Source organism: Parasteatoda tepidariorum, chromosome 12, assembly GCF_982258835.1.
Source record: "Parasteatoda tepidariorum strain Cologne lab strain chromosome 12, Ptep-v5.0, whole genome shotgun sequence".
NCBI classification, from domain to species: Eukaryota; Metazoa; Arthropoda; class Arachnida; order Araneae; family Theridiidae; genus Parasteatoda; species Parasteatoda tepidariorum.
In genome coordinates, this window is record NC_141766.1 from 45,852,857 (window position 1) to 45,866,673 (window position 13,817).

A 13,817-nucleotide genomic window follows, 5' to 3' on the forward strand; every position below is an offset into this window, starting at 1 on the left:
CCTGTGAATTACTTAGAAATAGTGGTGGATAAAAATCTACTGAATTGAATTTATTAAACCAAGAATCACAATTGATAAACTACCACTTTAAAAAATATATTTGCTGTCTGGAGCAAGTTGGCATCTCTGTTTTATTATAAAGAGTCGGAATCTGTCTTCATAAAAATGTCAACCTATTGTTCGGATTTGTAAGTATATGAAAGATGGTAAAGATCCTTACAAAAATAAATTAATTTACTGATCATAACTATTTTTTTAAAGTACAGGATTGCCGCTGGCAACTAAAATTGCAAAATTGGCTGATTAATAGAAATCTAAATTTATTATAAGAGATTAAAATTAGCAACTCTTTAAAATGTTTTTGTTTCAGTTTACTATTGAAGGTGAATGCGAAAAATGTTTGTATATGAATAGTCACCTTCGTCAAAAGCGAAAAAAGTTTTGTGAAATTAGAGTATCCTTTTTTTACTGTATAATTTATTATATTTTTTACTTGGAAACCTCCAAGGTTTCAGTGAGTATAATATACGTGCCAACTTTTCCACAAAATTTAATTACCCCGTGATTTTAACTGGATTCATTTAATGGTAAAAAAAGATTTATACTTCAATATTTTAGTATTGGTTTACTAAATGGGATTTAAAATTATATCTACGTTTCACTGGAACATAAAACATTCTCCAAAGATATGCATAAGAGATCGAATAATCATGCTTTTGGTGGTACAGTTTAAAAGATAATTATTACATTACTCTCTCACTATCTTTTTAAAGTTTATGGAAAGCTAAGCATTAAGGTTTACAGTTCTGACTAACCTAGTCTTGAAAGTTTTTCTTCTTTATTTCGCTTATGCAGTTTGTCCAAAATGAAATTGACGGTATTTCAAAATTTATAACTTTAAAAAAGGTGAAGTTAAAAAGGAAAACAATTCTTGCAGCTAATTCATGTGACCGAGCATGAGTTTTTCGCACAAAGATTTTCTGGCTTTAGTTCAAAAATTTTCCAATAGATGGTGCTACCATTTTCCCCTTGCATTTCGAAGCATAAAAACTTTGTGCCAGAAGATGAGCGTAGTGAAAATACTGTAAGGTAATATTTATTCTTTGAAAGATTTCAAAAAATGGACCTACGATTTTCAGAACTAAAAACATAAATTTTTGCTACAAATTTGGATGCCCTGTCAATCGAATGCTTCTGCAAAAATTGTTCTTTTGCCCTTTCCTTTTACTTTAATTTTTCACTTATAAATTTTCAAGATTCGTCAATCTAATTTAAAACACCATGCTTATAGTTAAAAGTATCACTTCACCAAATTTGCATCAATTAAGCAAGAACGTTAAAGGCAATGTCTAACGGCTGATAGGATTTCGAAACCTTTTATAGTTTTCTGTCTTGGTAAAGAAGAAATATAGAGGTTTGCAATTGTAGTTAATGTGAATATTTTAGGTCATTTGAAGAGGTCAGGCACTGTGGAAAGAAGGTATTGGCAATTTCAAAAGCAATCGCCCAAGAAATCTGGAATGTAGTTGGTTCGTACTATAAAAACTACCTCGAAACTACTCTAAAAACTGTTCACAAGTTTGTTGAGCTTGTGAAAAAGGCCTGTGATGACAATATTGAATGTAAAGCTTTTGTAAAAGCTTACCATGACGATGGTTTTAAGGGACTGGTGAAACAGCTGAGGGACTACCTCCTAAGATTGCCAGGTAAAATTATCTTTATCTAGTTTTATTTTAATTTATCCCTTTTTAAAATTTACATTTTTAACACGCTCACGCCGGGGTGACCCACCGGTGGGTCACGCTAGATTGTCTCATCTTGGTAGTACACCGGAGTGAAAACTGGTAACAATAAATTTCATTTTTTAGTTTTTTTCCGGGAATAATAAAAATCCATAACTACCAATTGTTTTTAACGGATGCAATTTTTATATTGAATTTCTTCTTCGCCGTGATAATTTTCCTTACAGTGAATTGTTATTGCGGAGAATAGATTAACTCCTCCCGAATATTATCTAATATTAAAATAGCTCTTCTACCAGTATTTTCCCTTTTCCCGGAGTGAACGTGTTAATTAATAAATTTAAAGTAGAATTTAGTGTTAATCCATCACCTTAACATCGCTAAATAAAGTTTGTTTGATTAGGCCACTGAGAAAATAAGTCAATTTGCACAGTAAAAAATTTTTTAGGAAAGCTTTCAGGTGTATGAAATTATTTTATTCACTCCTGGGGTTGTTTTGAGGTTGATGGAAATCTACTTTAGAGCAACAAGCTTAGGGAGATTATTTTTGAGGTATACGGGTTATTTTTCTGCACTTCAAGCAAAAAAGTAGATTAGAGGTGTGAATAGTTTCACTAGATCTAAACTAAAAGTATCGTTGAGTTATACAGGGTGTCTCAGTTAAGCGTTTCAGAACTTCTAAGAGGGGTAGGGGGCATCCTGACGACTCGAAATCATATAGCAATGTGGGGTCGGAAATGCTTTCCTGAAGCGGTGACGTACACAGAAGCACCATAAAGAAAAGAGACCGTAAGTGAAAAATCGCTATAATAATACATTGAAAAAATTATATGGCCTCCTCGGTCACCCGACCTATTATGTCTTGATTTCTGGAGTCATTTGAAAACACTGGTTTATGACACCCCAGTTGATAAAGCTGGTTGCAAGAATCGCAGTAGCTGCCTGCGAGATATGCCTGGAGTATTGCAGAATGTTCGAATGTCCATGCGCCGGAGACGTGAGGTGTACATTGTAGCAGGTGGCAGAAACTTCGAACATTTACTTTAGCCCATGCACCATATAATTTTTCAATGTATTATTATAACGATTTTTCACTTACGGTCTCTTTTCTTTATGGCGCTTCTGTGTACGTCACCGCTTCAGGAAAGCATTTCCGACCCCACATTGCTATATGATTTCGAGTCGTCAGGATGCCCCCTACCCCTCTTAGAAGTTCTGAAACGCTTAACTGAGACACCCTGTATATATGGTTGATTTTGTGAGGTGTAAATAAGGTTGAAATTGAGATTTATTAATGTGGTTATTTTTGGTGCAAAGCCTCATTTTTTACCTTAAGTTTATCTTTTTGCATCTGTAAACCTCAAAAAACCGTTCGTTGTGAGGGGTACTGGTTCACTCTTTAAACCTTTCCGGTTCAATAATTGTAGTTTGGCAACTTGCATTCCTAAAATGCTACGAACTAAAAAAATTTATGACAGGAGTTAAAGCCCCCTATTAGAACTAAAACGGTGGCAAGAGAAATGTGACATTTTTTCGTTTATTTTATGGATGAAATGAGATGTATCACGTTATGTTTACAATAAGTATTGATATTAAGTTCCTGAAATAAATCTTTAAATTAAAGTGAAAGTGGAGTATTTTGATAGTTATAAGTACCGTTTAAATTTTTTTCAGTAGGCTATGTAAGGACCACTGGTAAAACTTTTATCTTACACCATTTTTTAATCACTACTATTTTTTAAACAACATAGAGATCAAAAATATTTTTCCTACCTAAAATTTAGAGTTCGTGGTCGCTGTTGCATAGTTGCCAACCAGGGGTGAAAGCGAGACGGAAAAGAGGAAAGGCTGGTAGTAAAACCATTTCAGTTATAGCTAGTTTTGGGGAGGAGTTTACTTGTTCTTTTTTTTAATTTTTCAACAATATCTACTTTATCTTGGACTTACTTACTTTATTTACAAAAATTGGGCACCTGGGCCACTTAGCGGCCCCTATCCCATACATCTAGAAATTTACAGAAAATTTATAGTAATAACATTTTGAATTTAGCAGTCGATGTGGTAGCTAATAGAAAAACAAGCACTTTGCTTGAGTAAATATAACATTTGAATATCTGATTCATCGAATCTAAGTTGATATATATAAATATAAACATAATTTGACATATATATACATAAGTTGACATAAATAAATAATAACATAAATTGATACATATTTCACTAATTAAATTTCTATATTTTAACTAGCACATATTTAATTGTGACATACATTGAAGTTCATTCGAATACATTGTGGTAACCATAAAAAAAATTAAGCCGTTTGCTTGTGAAATAATAAAACAATGAAATTTAATATGACAAATTGACTTAACACTAGAAATATTGATTGTAGACTTAAATTAAAAATAAAGATAAAACATGATTTGATATGTACAGTAATTGATTTTTGAAAAATGAAAGGCATAATTGATGACTTTATCTTGGAAAAGAAGCAGTTTTATATATATGCCAGAATTATAAAAGAAATCTTGATAGTTATAGATATTTCATTTTTTTCGAAAAAAAATGCTGGAATGAAATGTTTTCTGTACAAGGTTTTTCTCTTTTCCGTCTTGCTATATAAGGGCTTTCACCCATGTTGCCAACTGTTACGGCCTCTGAAAAATTCTTTTCTTAGTAGCATTAGCGTTTTGGCGTATCTTGAAATGTAATGTTTAAAAAAAATTTTAACTACCACGACGAGTCAATGATTTTTAAAAATAATGTATAGATGAGATCTATTTGTTGGCTTATTGTAGAGATACCATCTGCTCCTGATGCAACAAAATATTTTAAAAAACGGTGAAGAAATACAAACATTAATTTGCAGATTATTGGTTAATATTGCGAAATATTTAAAAGACTTAACACGGCTTATTGTAACAAAATGGCGTATCGCATAAAACTTAGAATTATTTAAAAGTAGTGGTGAGTACAAACCCTATAAATAGAATTTTCTAAAATAAGAACCAAACATTAAAAGACTTCCTCTCGAAATTTATCCGCTTTCTGGAGTAAGCTGGCATTGCTGTTATTATGCGTATAGATGTCTTTGTTTTGTTTTTAGAAAATTCTTTCAAACCTAATGGTTGCCTTGCTATCGCTTTGTAAATTCTTTTTAAACGACCGGTATACATTTTTAAACGACCGGTATACATTTTTAAACGACCGGTATACATGCATTACAGGTATACATTTGCTAATGCAGAGAGGTGAATTTGCTCCGCTTCGTAAAAGAAAATAGTTCCTAGTGGTAACCGAATTTAAGTTATTTTTAGTTGAGTATTTTTCGTTTTAATTAATTTTTCCACCACTACATATTAAAAATTCAAAGTATCATATGAAATTCAACTGTGTTGCAGTTATCTCGTTCTGTAGCTCTTAACTCTTTCGCGCCGACTGTCACATATACGTGACAGCATAAAACCGTATCATTCAGGGTAAAAATATAAAACTGGTAATCAAAGTATTTCCTTAGCAGTTTATGTGTGAGTGGAGTTATAATTGTTTGATTCATTTAATTCACCAATACTTTGTTCGAAATAAAACTATTTAGTTATACTTTGACTTAACATTGATTATATATACGATTAAACTAACAATAATTAAAGTAAAAACAAAGTAAGTCTGTCAAATTAGCAACGACTACATTTAAGTTACCGTTTTTTTTTAATTACAACTTGATTCTGATTTTGTACGAATGCTTTTCTGAATCACCCGTCCCCAAGGGGTTAAAGAGCAGGCGTAATTGTCCTTTTTCTACAAGTTTTCCGATTTAAATTACCGCCAATTTATGAAACTTTTGCAAAAGCCGGAGGAGTTGGCATCGTTGGCTAATGTGCTGCTTGTCTTAATTTTAGTCAAAAATTGTTTGATTGGAAAGGTTTAAGTAGTCTGAGAAGAATACCTTAAAAAACCGCGTTTTTTATTGCATAAGGCGGACAGTAATTACGCAAGAGGAGCTGAAATAAAATCAATAATTTTATATTTTGACGAGGTTTATATGGCACACCCTATACATTTTTCTCTGGTTTTCGCCAATTTTTTTTACCTTTTTATTAATTAAAAAGTCACTGAAAACAAATTATGAACTCTCATTTGTTGAAATGGAATACGCTATTGGAATACAAAAATTAATTTGAATTTTTCTATATATAATGCTTTTACAATCTTTTACTGTGTTGAAAATCATATTCTTTTCATCATCGTCTTCACAAAACTTAGTAATTCAGTATTTATTTATCTTTTCAGATCGAATTCAACACTTTTTAAGTCAAGAACATCCAGAACTCAGAAATTTCATGGGCAAAGCTGTTACTTTATTAAAGGAATTCCTTGAGCCTCTCACAAAGTATCGTTGTGGTGAAATTGTTGTAAAAGTTGTTAAACTCAGCTACGAGAAGCTGGAACCCATTGCACAAAGATTTTTACGAGATTTCCCATCTTATTATAGAGCTGTTAGAGGAAAGATCGTCTCTAATCCATACGTTATCCAAGCAGCAAAACTTGCAAAAGAAACTTACTTGAACGTAAGATAATTTTTAATTATTCTGTCAGTTGCATGGTATGTGATATTTTAATATATTGCTATTTTATAGTTTTAAAGTTGCTTTCCAAATTAAACATAAATTAAATTTAAACTAAAAAATTGAAGATTGACGAGTTTAAAACACAAAACAGCGAGAAAAAGCACAAATAAAAGTACACCAATTGACACGCTGCTATAGTTCCATAGTTCCATCCTCGGTGTCTAAATGTCAAATGAAGGTAAAGAAGTAAAGAGATGAACACGCGTAAAGCGGTTTAACCAATAGGGATAAAGGAACAAGTTTGAATTAGGAAATATTTCCATGTTCAAATACCTTTATTTGACTTTTAGACACAGAGGAAGGTTCTTGTTTGTAGAACTGTCTATTCAGGCTCTTTCATTTGAGCTTTTTTCACGTTTTTTCTTTACTTTAGTCTACATAGCACAAATTATACCCCTTGTTTTGTTGGATAGATGGGTTTATTTCATTGTTTTCAAGACTGTTAGAGAATCAGAGAATCCGCATGACGTAAATTAGCTTTTTCACGATCAATCAATCCACAAAAATTTGCCTCTTCTATACTGCAGTAAATAATTGAGTATTTAAATATACCGGCATTCGGTAAATGATGTGAAAGTCTTAGGATTTTGTGAAAGCACATAGAAAGGCAATGGAGGCATACACTGCCCCCTAATATTAAAACTATATCTTTAAAAAAGCAGAGGTAGCAAAACAAAATTCTCCATCTGCATCAAAAATTTTAGTGTTTGTATGTATATTATAGGTATAAGTACTTGTATACTGCCTGTTTTATCAAAAATTGCTTCAAACTGAAGTAAGGGCTCATATTAATTTTAATTTATTAATCATTTAATTAGAATCAGCCTTTTGGATGCCAAAAAAAGGTATATTTGAAAAAAGTCGGAGTTAGGGTTTTTTAATTTACGCTGAGATTTATACGCCAGGTTTATACTAATACTTTAACTTACCTCATTCGGAGGGGGAGCGATTTCAAATTTGAAATTCGCTTTGCTTCGAAATCTGTAGTGCACAGTGATAAAATATGTTAAAGTACATTTAAATGAGCTTGAAGATATCAGCTTTAAAACGCCAGCTGTTCATAAAACTAGTTTTTCTTAAACAAAATAAGTATCTTTTGAAATATTTATGAAAATGAATTAATGTTCTGTGCCATCAGTATACCATGCTTTGGTCAAAATTTTAAAAATCAAGTTTTTATATAATCCAAAATTGGATTTAACGTGTTGAAAACATACTTAACGTATTCAAGTGTTCTCATTCCTGAAATTATTATTACGGAATTATTTCAATGACATTGAAAAAATTACGACTGTAAATTTATAGACAAGACTCATGATAATGAATCATTGATAATGAATGAATGATAATGAATGAATGATAATGAATGAATGATAATGAATGAATGATAATGAATGAATGATAATGAATGAATGATAATGAATGAATGATAATGAATGAATGAATGATAATGAATGAATGAATGATAATGAATGAATGAATGATAATGAATGAATGAATGATAATGAATCATTTATTTAAAATTCCAAAATTTTTCTTTCTTTATTTTTTTCTTTTTTAATTAAATTATTTATGTTGAAAAATAATTTTTAATTAAAATGAAAACTGTAAATAAAAGCTTTTGATTTCCTAATCGAAGTTCAATGTCTAAAATGAAATTTATTTATTTTATTTTTCCTTGCTTGTAAAATTTTTGAAAATAGTTTTAACTTGTTTTAAAATAATAAACACTTTTTCAAAAGAAAAAAAATTTATACATTGGTTTTTAGTTTTGATTTTAGATTTTATCAGTTCTTGCTAAAACAATTACATCCATTTAAGCAAAATTTTATTTTAGGAAATAAATTAATAAAAAATAAACAAACATGCATTTATTACAGATCAGAGAAACACTTCTGAAAATTGACTACAAAAAACTCTATAAGCTAGCCATAGAAAAATTGGAAGAATGTTTACTAAACGTAAATCCACCATCTCTTAAAAAGTCATTCAAAGTTCTTGCTCTGAACACCGAAAAAGGCATAGCTGAGTTTGAAGTATACCTTGCAACATCCCACCCACTACCAAGAAAAATCATTGATTATACTGTTTCAACAACCATAAATATAGTGAAAAGGTTAGCAGATATTCAACCAAGTTGGAAAACTGTTCTGGTGAAAGTTAAAAGAGTAACTGATCTTAACTTTTTCCCGCCATACAAAGGTATGTTTATGATTTTAAAATGTCTACTACCTATGCTCTATAATATTGCTGTTATTGTCGGCCGTTAAGACAGAGAGGGTGCGATTGTTCTTGTTTACCAGTGGCGCCATCTATGGCCAAGAATTTGACTTCTGCCTCACCCATAAGTCACACCCGGTGGATTCATTCCTACATCCATTCATTCCTCCACAGATCGTAATTTGGCCCTAAACCAGAGAACAACCAATTACCAATTCAGTATCCCCAGAGGTAATAATTTGTTATGGGAAATTGAAGGATTTTGTGACCCGACAAGTTTAACTATGACCTGTCACCTTTTACTTCACGGGGAATCTCCGGCCGGCAGGTATCTAACTCACGACTAATTGAACATGAGCCATATGCTCTGCCAACCAGGCTATCCCAGCCGCTTTGCTCTATAATAAATGTAGGATTCAACATAGTGGACTTATATAAAAATTTATAAGGCTGATTTCCAACAATTTTTACAAAACTAAATCTTAAATTTAGCTGCAATGTATCAGCAGAAATCACATTTGTGGATCGTAATCTATGGGCCTTTACAAAAACGTAAAGTGTTTTTGAGGTTTAGTTAAAGTTGTCTTCAAGAACAACCTCAAAGAATCACCCTCCAGAGGTTTATAATCAAGGTGTATGAAGTTGATTTGTTCGCACTTGAGGTTCTTTTGAGGTTGATAGTAATCTATTAGCTTAGGTGCAACCAGCTTAGAGGTTGTTTTTGAGATGTACATGTTATTTTTTTACACTTCAAGTAAATAAATATGTTTGAGGTGTGAATAATTTCACCCGATTTCAGCAAAAGGAATTGCTTAGCTGTATACCAGATTGATTTTATTAGGCGTAATTGAGGTTGAGGTTTATTGATAAGATTGTTTTTGGTGCAAAATATAACCTCAGTTTCTACCTTTTTCACACCTGCCAGCCTCAAGAACACTTTTGTGTAAAGGGGTCATGCCAATGAATATCGGACCCCAATTTTAATAGAACCAATTATACATACATATATATATATATATATATATATATATATATATATATATATATATATATATATATATATATATATATATATATATATATATATATATATATATATATATATATATATATATATATATATAATATCGGTCCCCAATTTTAACGTAGTTTAATCTAAAAGATAGGGATAATGACCTCCACCACGACGGTATTCGTCTACTTTACCCACTAATCCATGGATCGTGTCTATAAACTTTGGCCCCCAATTTTAGCATGGTTTATTCTAGAAGATGGGAGAAAATAATCTCCAAAATAGTTTCAACTCATCGGCGTAACCATGTGATTTATAACTAAATTCTTCTTGGAGTTATTTGAATTAACTACTTAGTTACATTACAACTTATATGGTATTGAAGAAAATTTGGTGGCGATATGTCTAAGACTACTAATTATTTCTATATTTTTGAAAACTAAAAATGTGTTGCCCAAGTGGAAAATAAAATGCAGAATATCGGCAGTCTTGTTAGCGGTGACTATGTTATTGATAAAAATGATAATTTTAATACCCCTTTTATAGATAATATCGAATAAATTGGTAATATTACATAAAAAAGATTTATGGAGGTGAAAACATAGCATTTGATTTACTTAGATAATTGCTGTTATTTTTGGGGCTTTCATTTCTTTTTAAATTGACATTTAGACTAATTAAAATTAGCATTAGTATAACATTGTTTTCAAAATATAAGAAAGTGCTTAATGACCTTTAAATCTCTAATGCGAGTTTTAGTTGATGAACTGTACAATGGACTACGGAAATAAATGCTGATGAACTTCAGAAAAATAAAATCGAGCTTTCTTTTCTCTGAAAGTACAAAACACTAATTAAATGCATTAATTAAAAAATATGTTTTACAGCTCAAGCAATGATACTTGGGAACCAACATTATGTAACCTTTGACAAGGAATTCTTCGATTTCGCTGGAGAATGCACTTATCTTTTGACCAGAGATTTTGAAGATGGAAATTTCACCTTTGCACTGACACCAAAAGAAGGAGAAAAAAGTCCCTCCATTTTAGCATGGATAAATGATGCCAGCGTTGAATTAAATCCAGCTGATAAATCAGTAAGTTTTTAGACATTATAGTCATTTATTTCTTTGTAAATCCAGAAATAATGTATATTGTCTTAAGAGGATGATATACAATGAACGATAACTTTCCTAAAAAATTCAGTTTCATCTAAATAATTTAAAACTTAAAATTCAAAAATAAAAAATTGGGTAAACATAGAGGGAATGTTTTATTCTTCTGAAAATCCACTTATATTTTCGTTTTGGTTTCTTTCGCAGGTCTTAGTTGGAGACAAAGCTGTCGAGTTACCATACATATCGAAAGACTTCGTTGTTTCTCGATCTGGCAATGCTATAACTATTAATGATCGTCATGGAGTTGAAGTTAAATGTAACTTAGTTCATGAGCTTTGTACATTTTCTATAACTGGATGGTACTTCGGCAAAACTGCTGGTCTTTTAGGAACGTACAACTATGAACCTAAAGATGACTTCAAAAGACCAAAAGGACAGATTGCCAATTCTGCAACAGTCCACGCAAAAAGTTGGGAGTTAAAGAAAGGTTGCAAAAGTAACAATTTAGTCTCTGAACCCCGTATCAATGAACGAAGTGACTACTATAAATTATGCCGGCAACATTTTGTTGATGACGCATCACCTTTATCAGCATGTTACTCTGAAGTAAGAAACAAGATCTTGCTTACTTTATTACTCATAATTATATTAAATTTTTGCTCTACATAAAATGAGCAAACAAATTTATGGAAGTAGTCCGATTATTCTGCATATATACAGGGTGTTCCGAAATGACTACCCAAATGAATTTATTTTAAAATCCTGATTAAAAAAGTTACATAAAAAAAAGTACAAACTAAGGGTCTCAAGCTAATATTTGAGGGAAACAATAAAAAAAAAATTATTGAAATCTGAAAAATCAATAAAATGGATAGCAGAACTGTAAACACCGGGAAAACAGGAGTTGAGCTATGGTTATTTAAAAACTGCTCTAAGTTTAATCATGTAATCATACGATTTTGATGTTAACAGCTCAGCATTTCTAAATAGTGATTAAACCTGATTAAGATAACAATTTCCTTTCTCAATTTCTTAAATATGTAATAGTAACTCATTATGCTCATCCTTTCTCAATCGTTATTAATTGATTCTCTGATTATTGATCGCGTCTACTTAAAGCCAATTTTTGACCGATTTCTAACGATCCAATTTCTAACCATTTCTAAACCAATTTCCAATTTCTAACCATTTCTAAACCAATTTCCAATTTATAAGATTCAAACAACAGATCACTCTCCAATTCTTATAATTTCAGATATTTTTTCCTGTACTTTGACAAAGATGCATACTAATAACTCTTCTTCAACTTTTTAAATATTATAAGTAATTATATATGAAATTTAAAACGAAAAAATTACATAATTTGCTCTTGTGTACTCCTTTGTTCTACCTTATTTTAAACTACTACTCAAAGTCAGCCGTATTTATAAACTAACTGTATAATTCAGTGGTAGTAAGACACTGCAGGAGAAGTAATAATTTATTTTTCCTCTTGGTATTTCATAGTACATACTTTTATTGCATAAGTGTTTATTTCTTTTACAGAAATGAAATGTCTGAATTACCATTGCGATTTTCGTTTTAATTTTTAATTAGTTATTTATTTACTTACATATATTTTCTAGACTTGCATAAGTATTACTATTCTATGCATATTTTCGATAAATTTAGCTGTTTATTTACGTATTTCAAATCTTGAAATTGTAACGAGATTTACTATACAACTTCAAACTTTTAAACAGTGATCCACATTATTTACAATACGTGTTTGATTTCACTATTTTGCAGAAAGCAGCAAATATAGATAATATTTTGGTTCATCAAGATAAACTGCCTACTTTTTATATCATGCCATTTTAAATATTCTTATGTTAGTTACAGTTTTAAGGATTCAATTACCAGGCACAAATGAATCTATTGGTTATTAAAAATAGAAATTTATGATGAAATTTTCATAAATATAAATAAAGATGTATAAACTTGGTTTAAAATACTCACAACTTATGTTATGTAATCCAAAACTTTATTTAAACGTTGAACTTATGGTAATAAAAATAGCAATCACACTGAAAGCAGTGCTAAACAAGTTCGCAGCTAGATAAGATCAGCAAAATGCTGATCTTAGCAAACAGCTAAGATCAGCGATTGAAAATTACACGGAAAAAGTATGTAATCGTTATTTTACCTTTTTAAATATCGTTATTTAAAGCAAACACAATATTATAAAATGTAATACAGAACTTCAGTTAAACAATGAACCTATGGCACAAAAATTAAAAGTCAAAATCAATACAGTGTTGCTAAAATCAGCGATCGAAAATTTGTCAAGTTAACTCTGTGGCGTAAGTAGAACCAGAGGACAGATGTTTTAAATACTTTCAAGCATTTATATTCTTTTTTATTTTTCTCAAAACTGACAATGCAAATATATTGTATCAAACTTTTCACACTCTTGTTTAGGAAAAACCCATAACACAAATGACTTAATTATTTTTTTCAAAAAAGGGAAAAGAAATATTAAACAAAAATTTAATGAAGAACATTTCACTTTAAGACTTTCCAGAACAGATAATTTCCATAGCAAATTTTAATCAGGCAGGACATTAACAAGTGCGACTTTAGACAGTACGTTTTAATTGAAACGACATAAATTAGCTCTCGTTGTTGTTTAAAGTATGGTGATAGTCAAACGTCTAAAATCAACTAGTTTTGCATTCTAGTGGTTCTTAACATCTGTTAAATTAGCTTTGCCAGACTGGCTACACTGCTCTGAAAAAGATTAAAAGCCTACATTATCATAGATTGAAGAAATTAATAAAATAAATTGATTTGTAATTTGACTTAAAAATTTATTTCATCACAAATTGAAAAAAAAAATGGTAAAAATTATTGGTTCTGTGTTTTTATAAAAAAAATATTGTTATCATATATTAAAGTAAATTATGAAATGAATGAGCTCAAATCTTTAACTAAAATAATCATAAAGATCTTAATTAAGCAGGAATGAGCCGTGGCTATAATTAATAATTTTTATCACTTAAATAAGATAAAGCAAGCGAGAAAGCGATTCAGTAGGTTTAAAAATACAAATGAGCTGC

The 13,817-nt window shown here is 30.5% G+C and overlaps 1 protein-coding gene across 2 annotated transcripts in view; it reads left to right on the forward strand.

The window, feature by feature from the left end:
- LOC107450568 (apolipophorins) overlaps positions 1–13,817 on the forward strand; it is a 79,938-nt gene that overhangs the window by 59,565 nt on the left and 6,556 nt on the right. For both annotated transcript variants that reach the window (XM_087156188.1, XM_087156187.1), the window contains exons 26-30: positions 1,447–1,706; positions 6,033–6,310; positions 8,251–8,572; positions 10,490–10,698; positions 10,924–11,325. In XM_087156188.1, the coding sequence (XP_087012314.1) occupies positions 1,447–1,706; positions 6,033–6,310; positions 8,251–8,572; positions 10,490–10,698; positions 10,924–11,325 (1,471 nt within the window). The remainder of the gene's footprint in view (positions 1–1,446; positions 1,707–6,032; positions 6,311–8,250; positions 8,573–10,489; positions 10,699–10,923; positions 11,326–13,817) is intronic.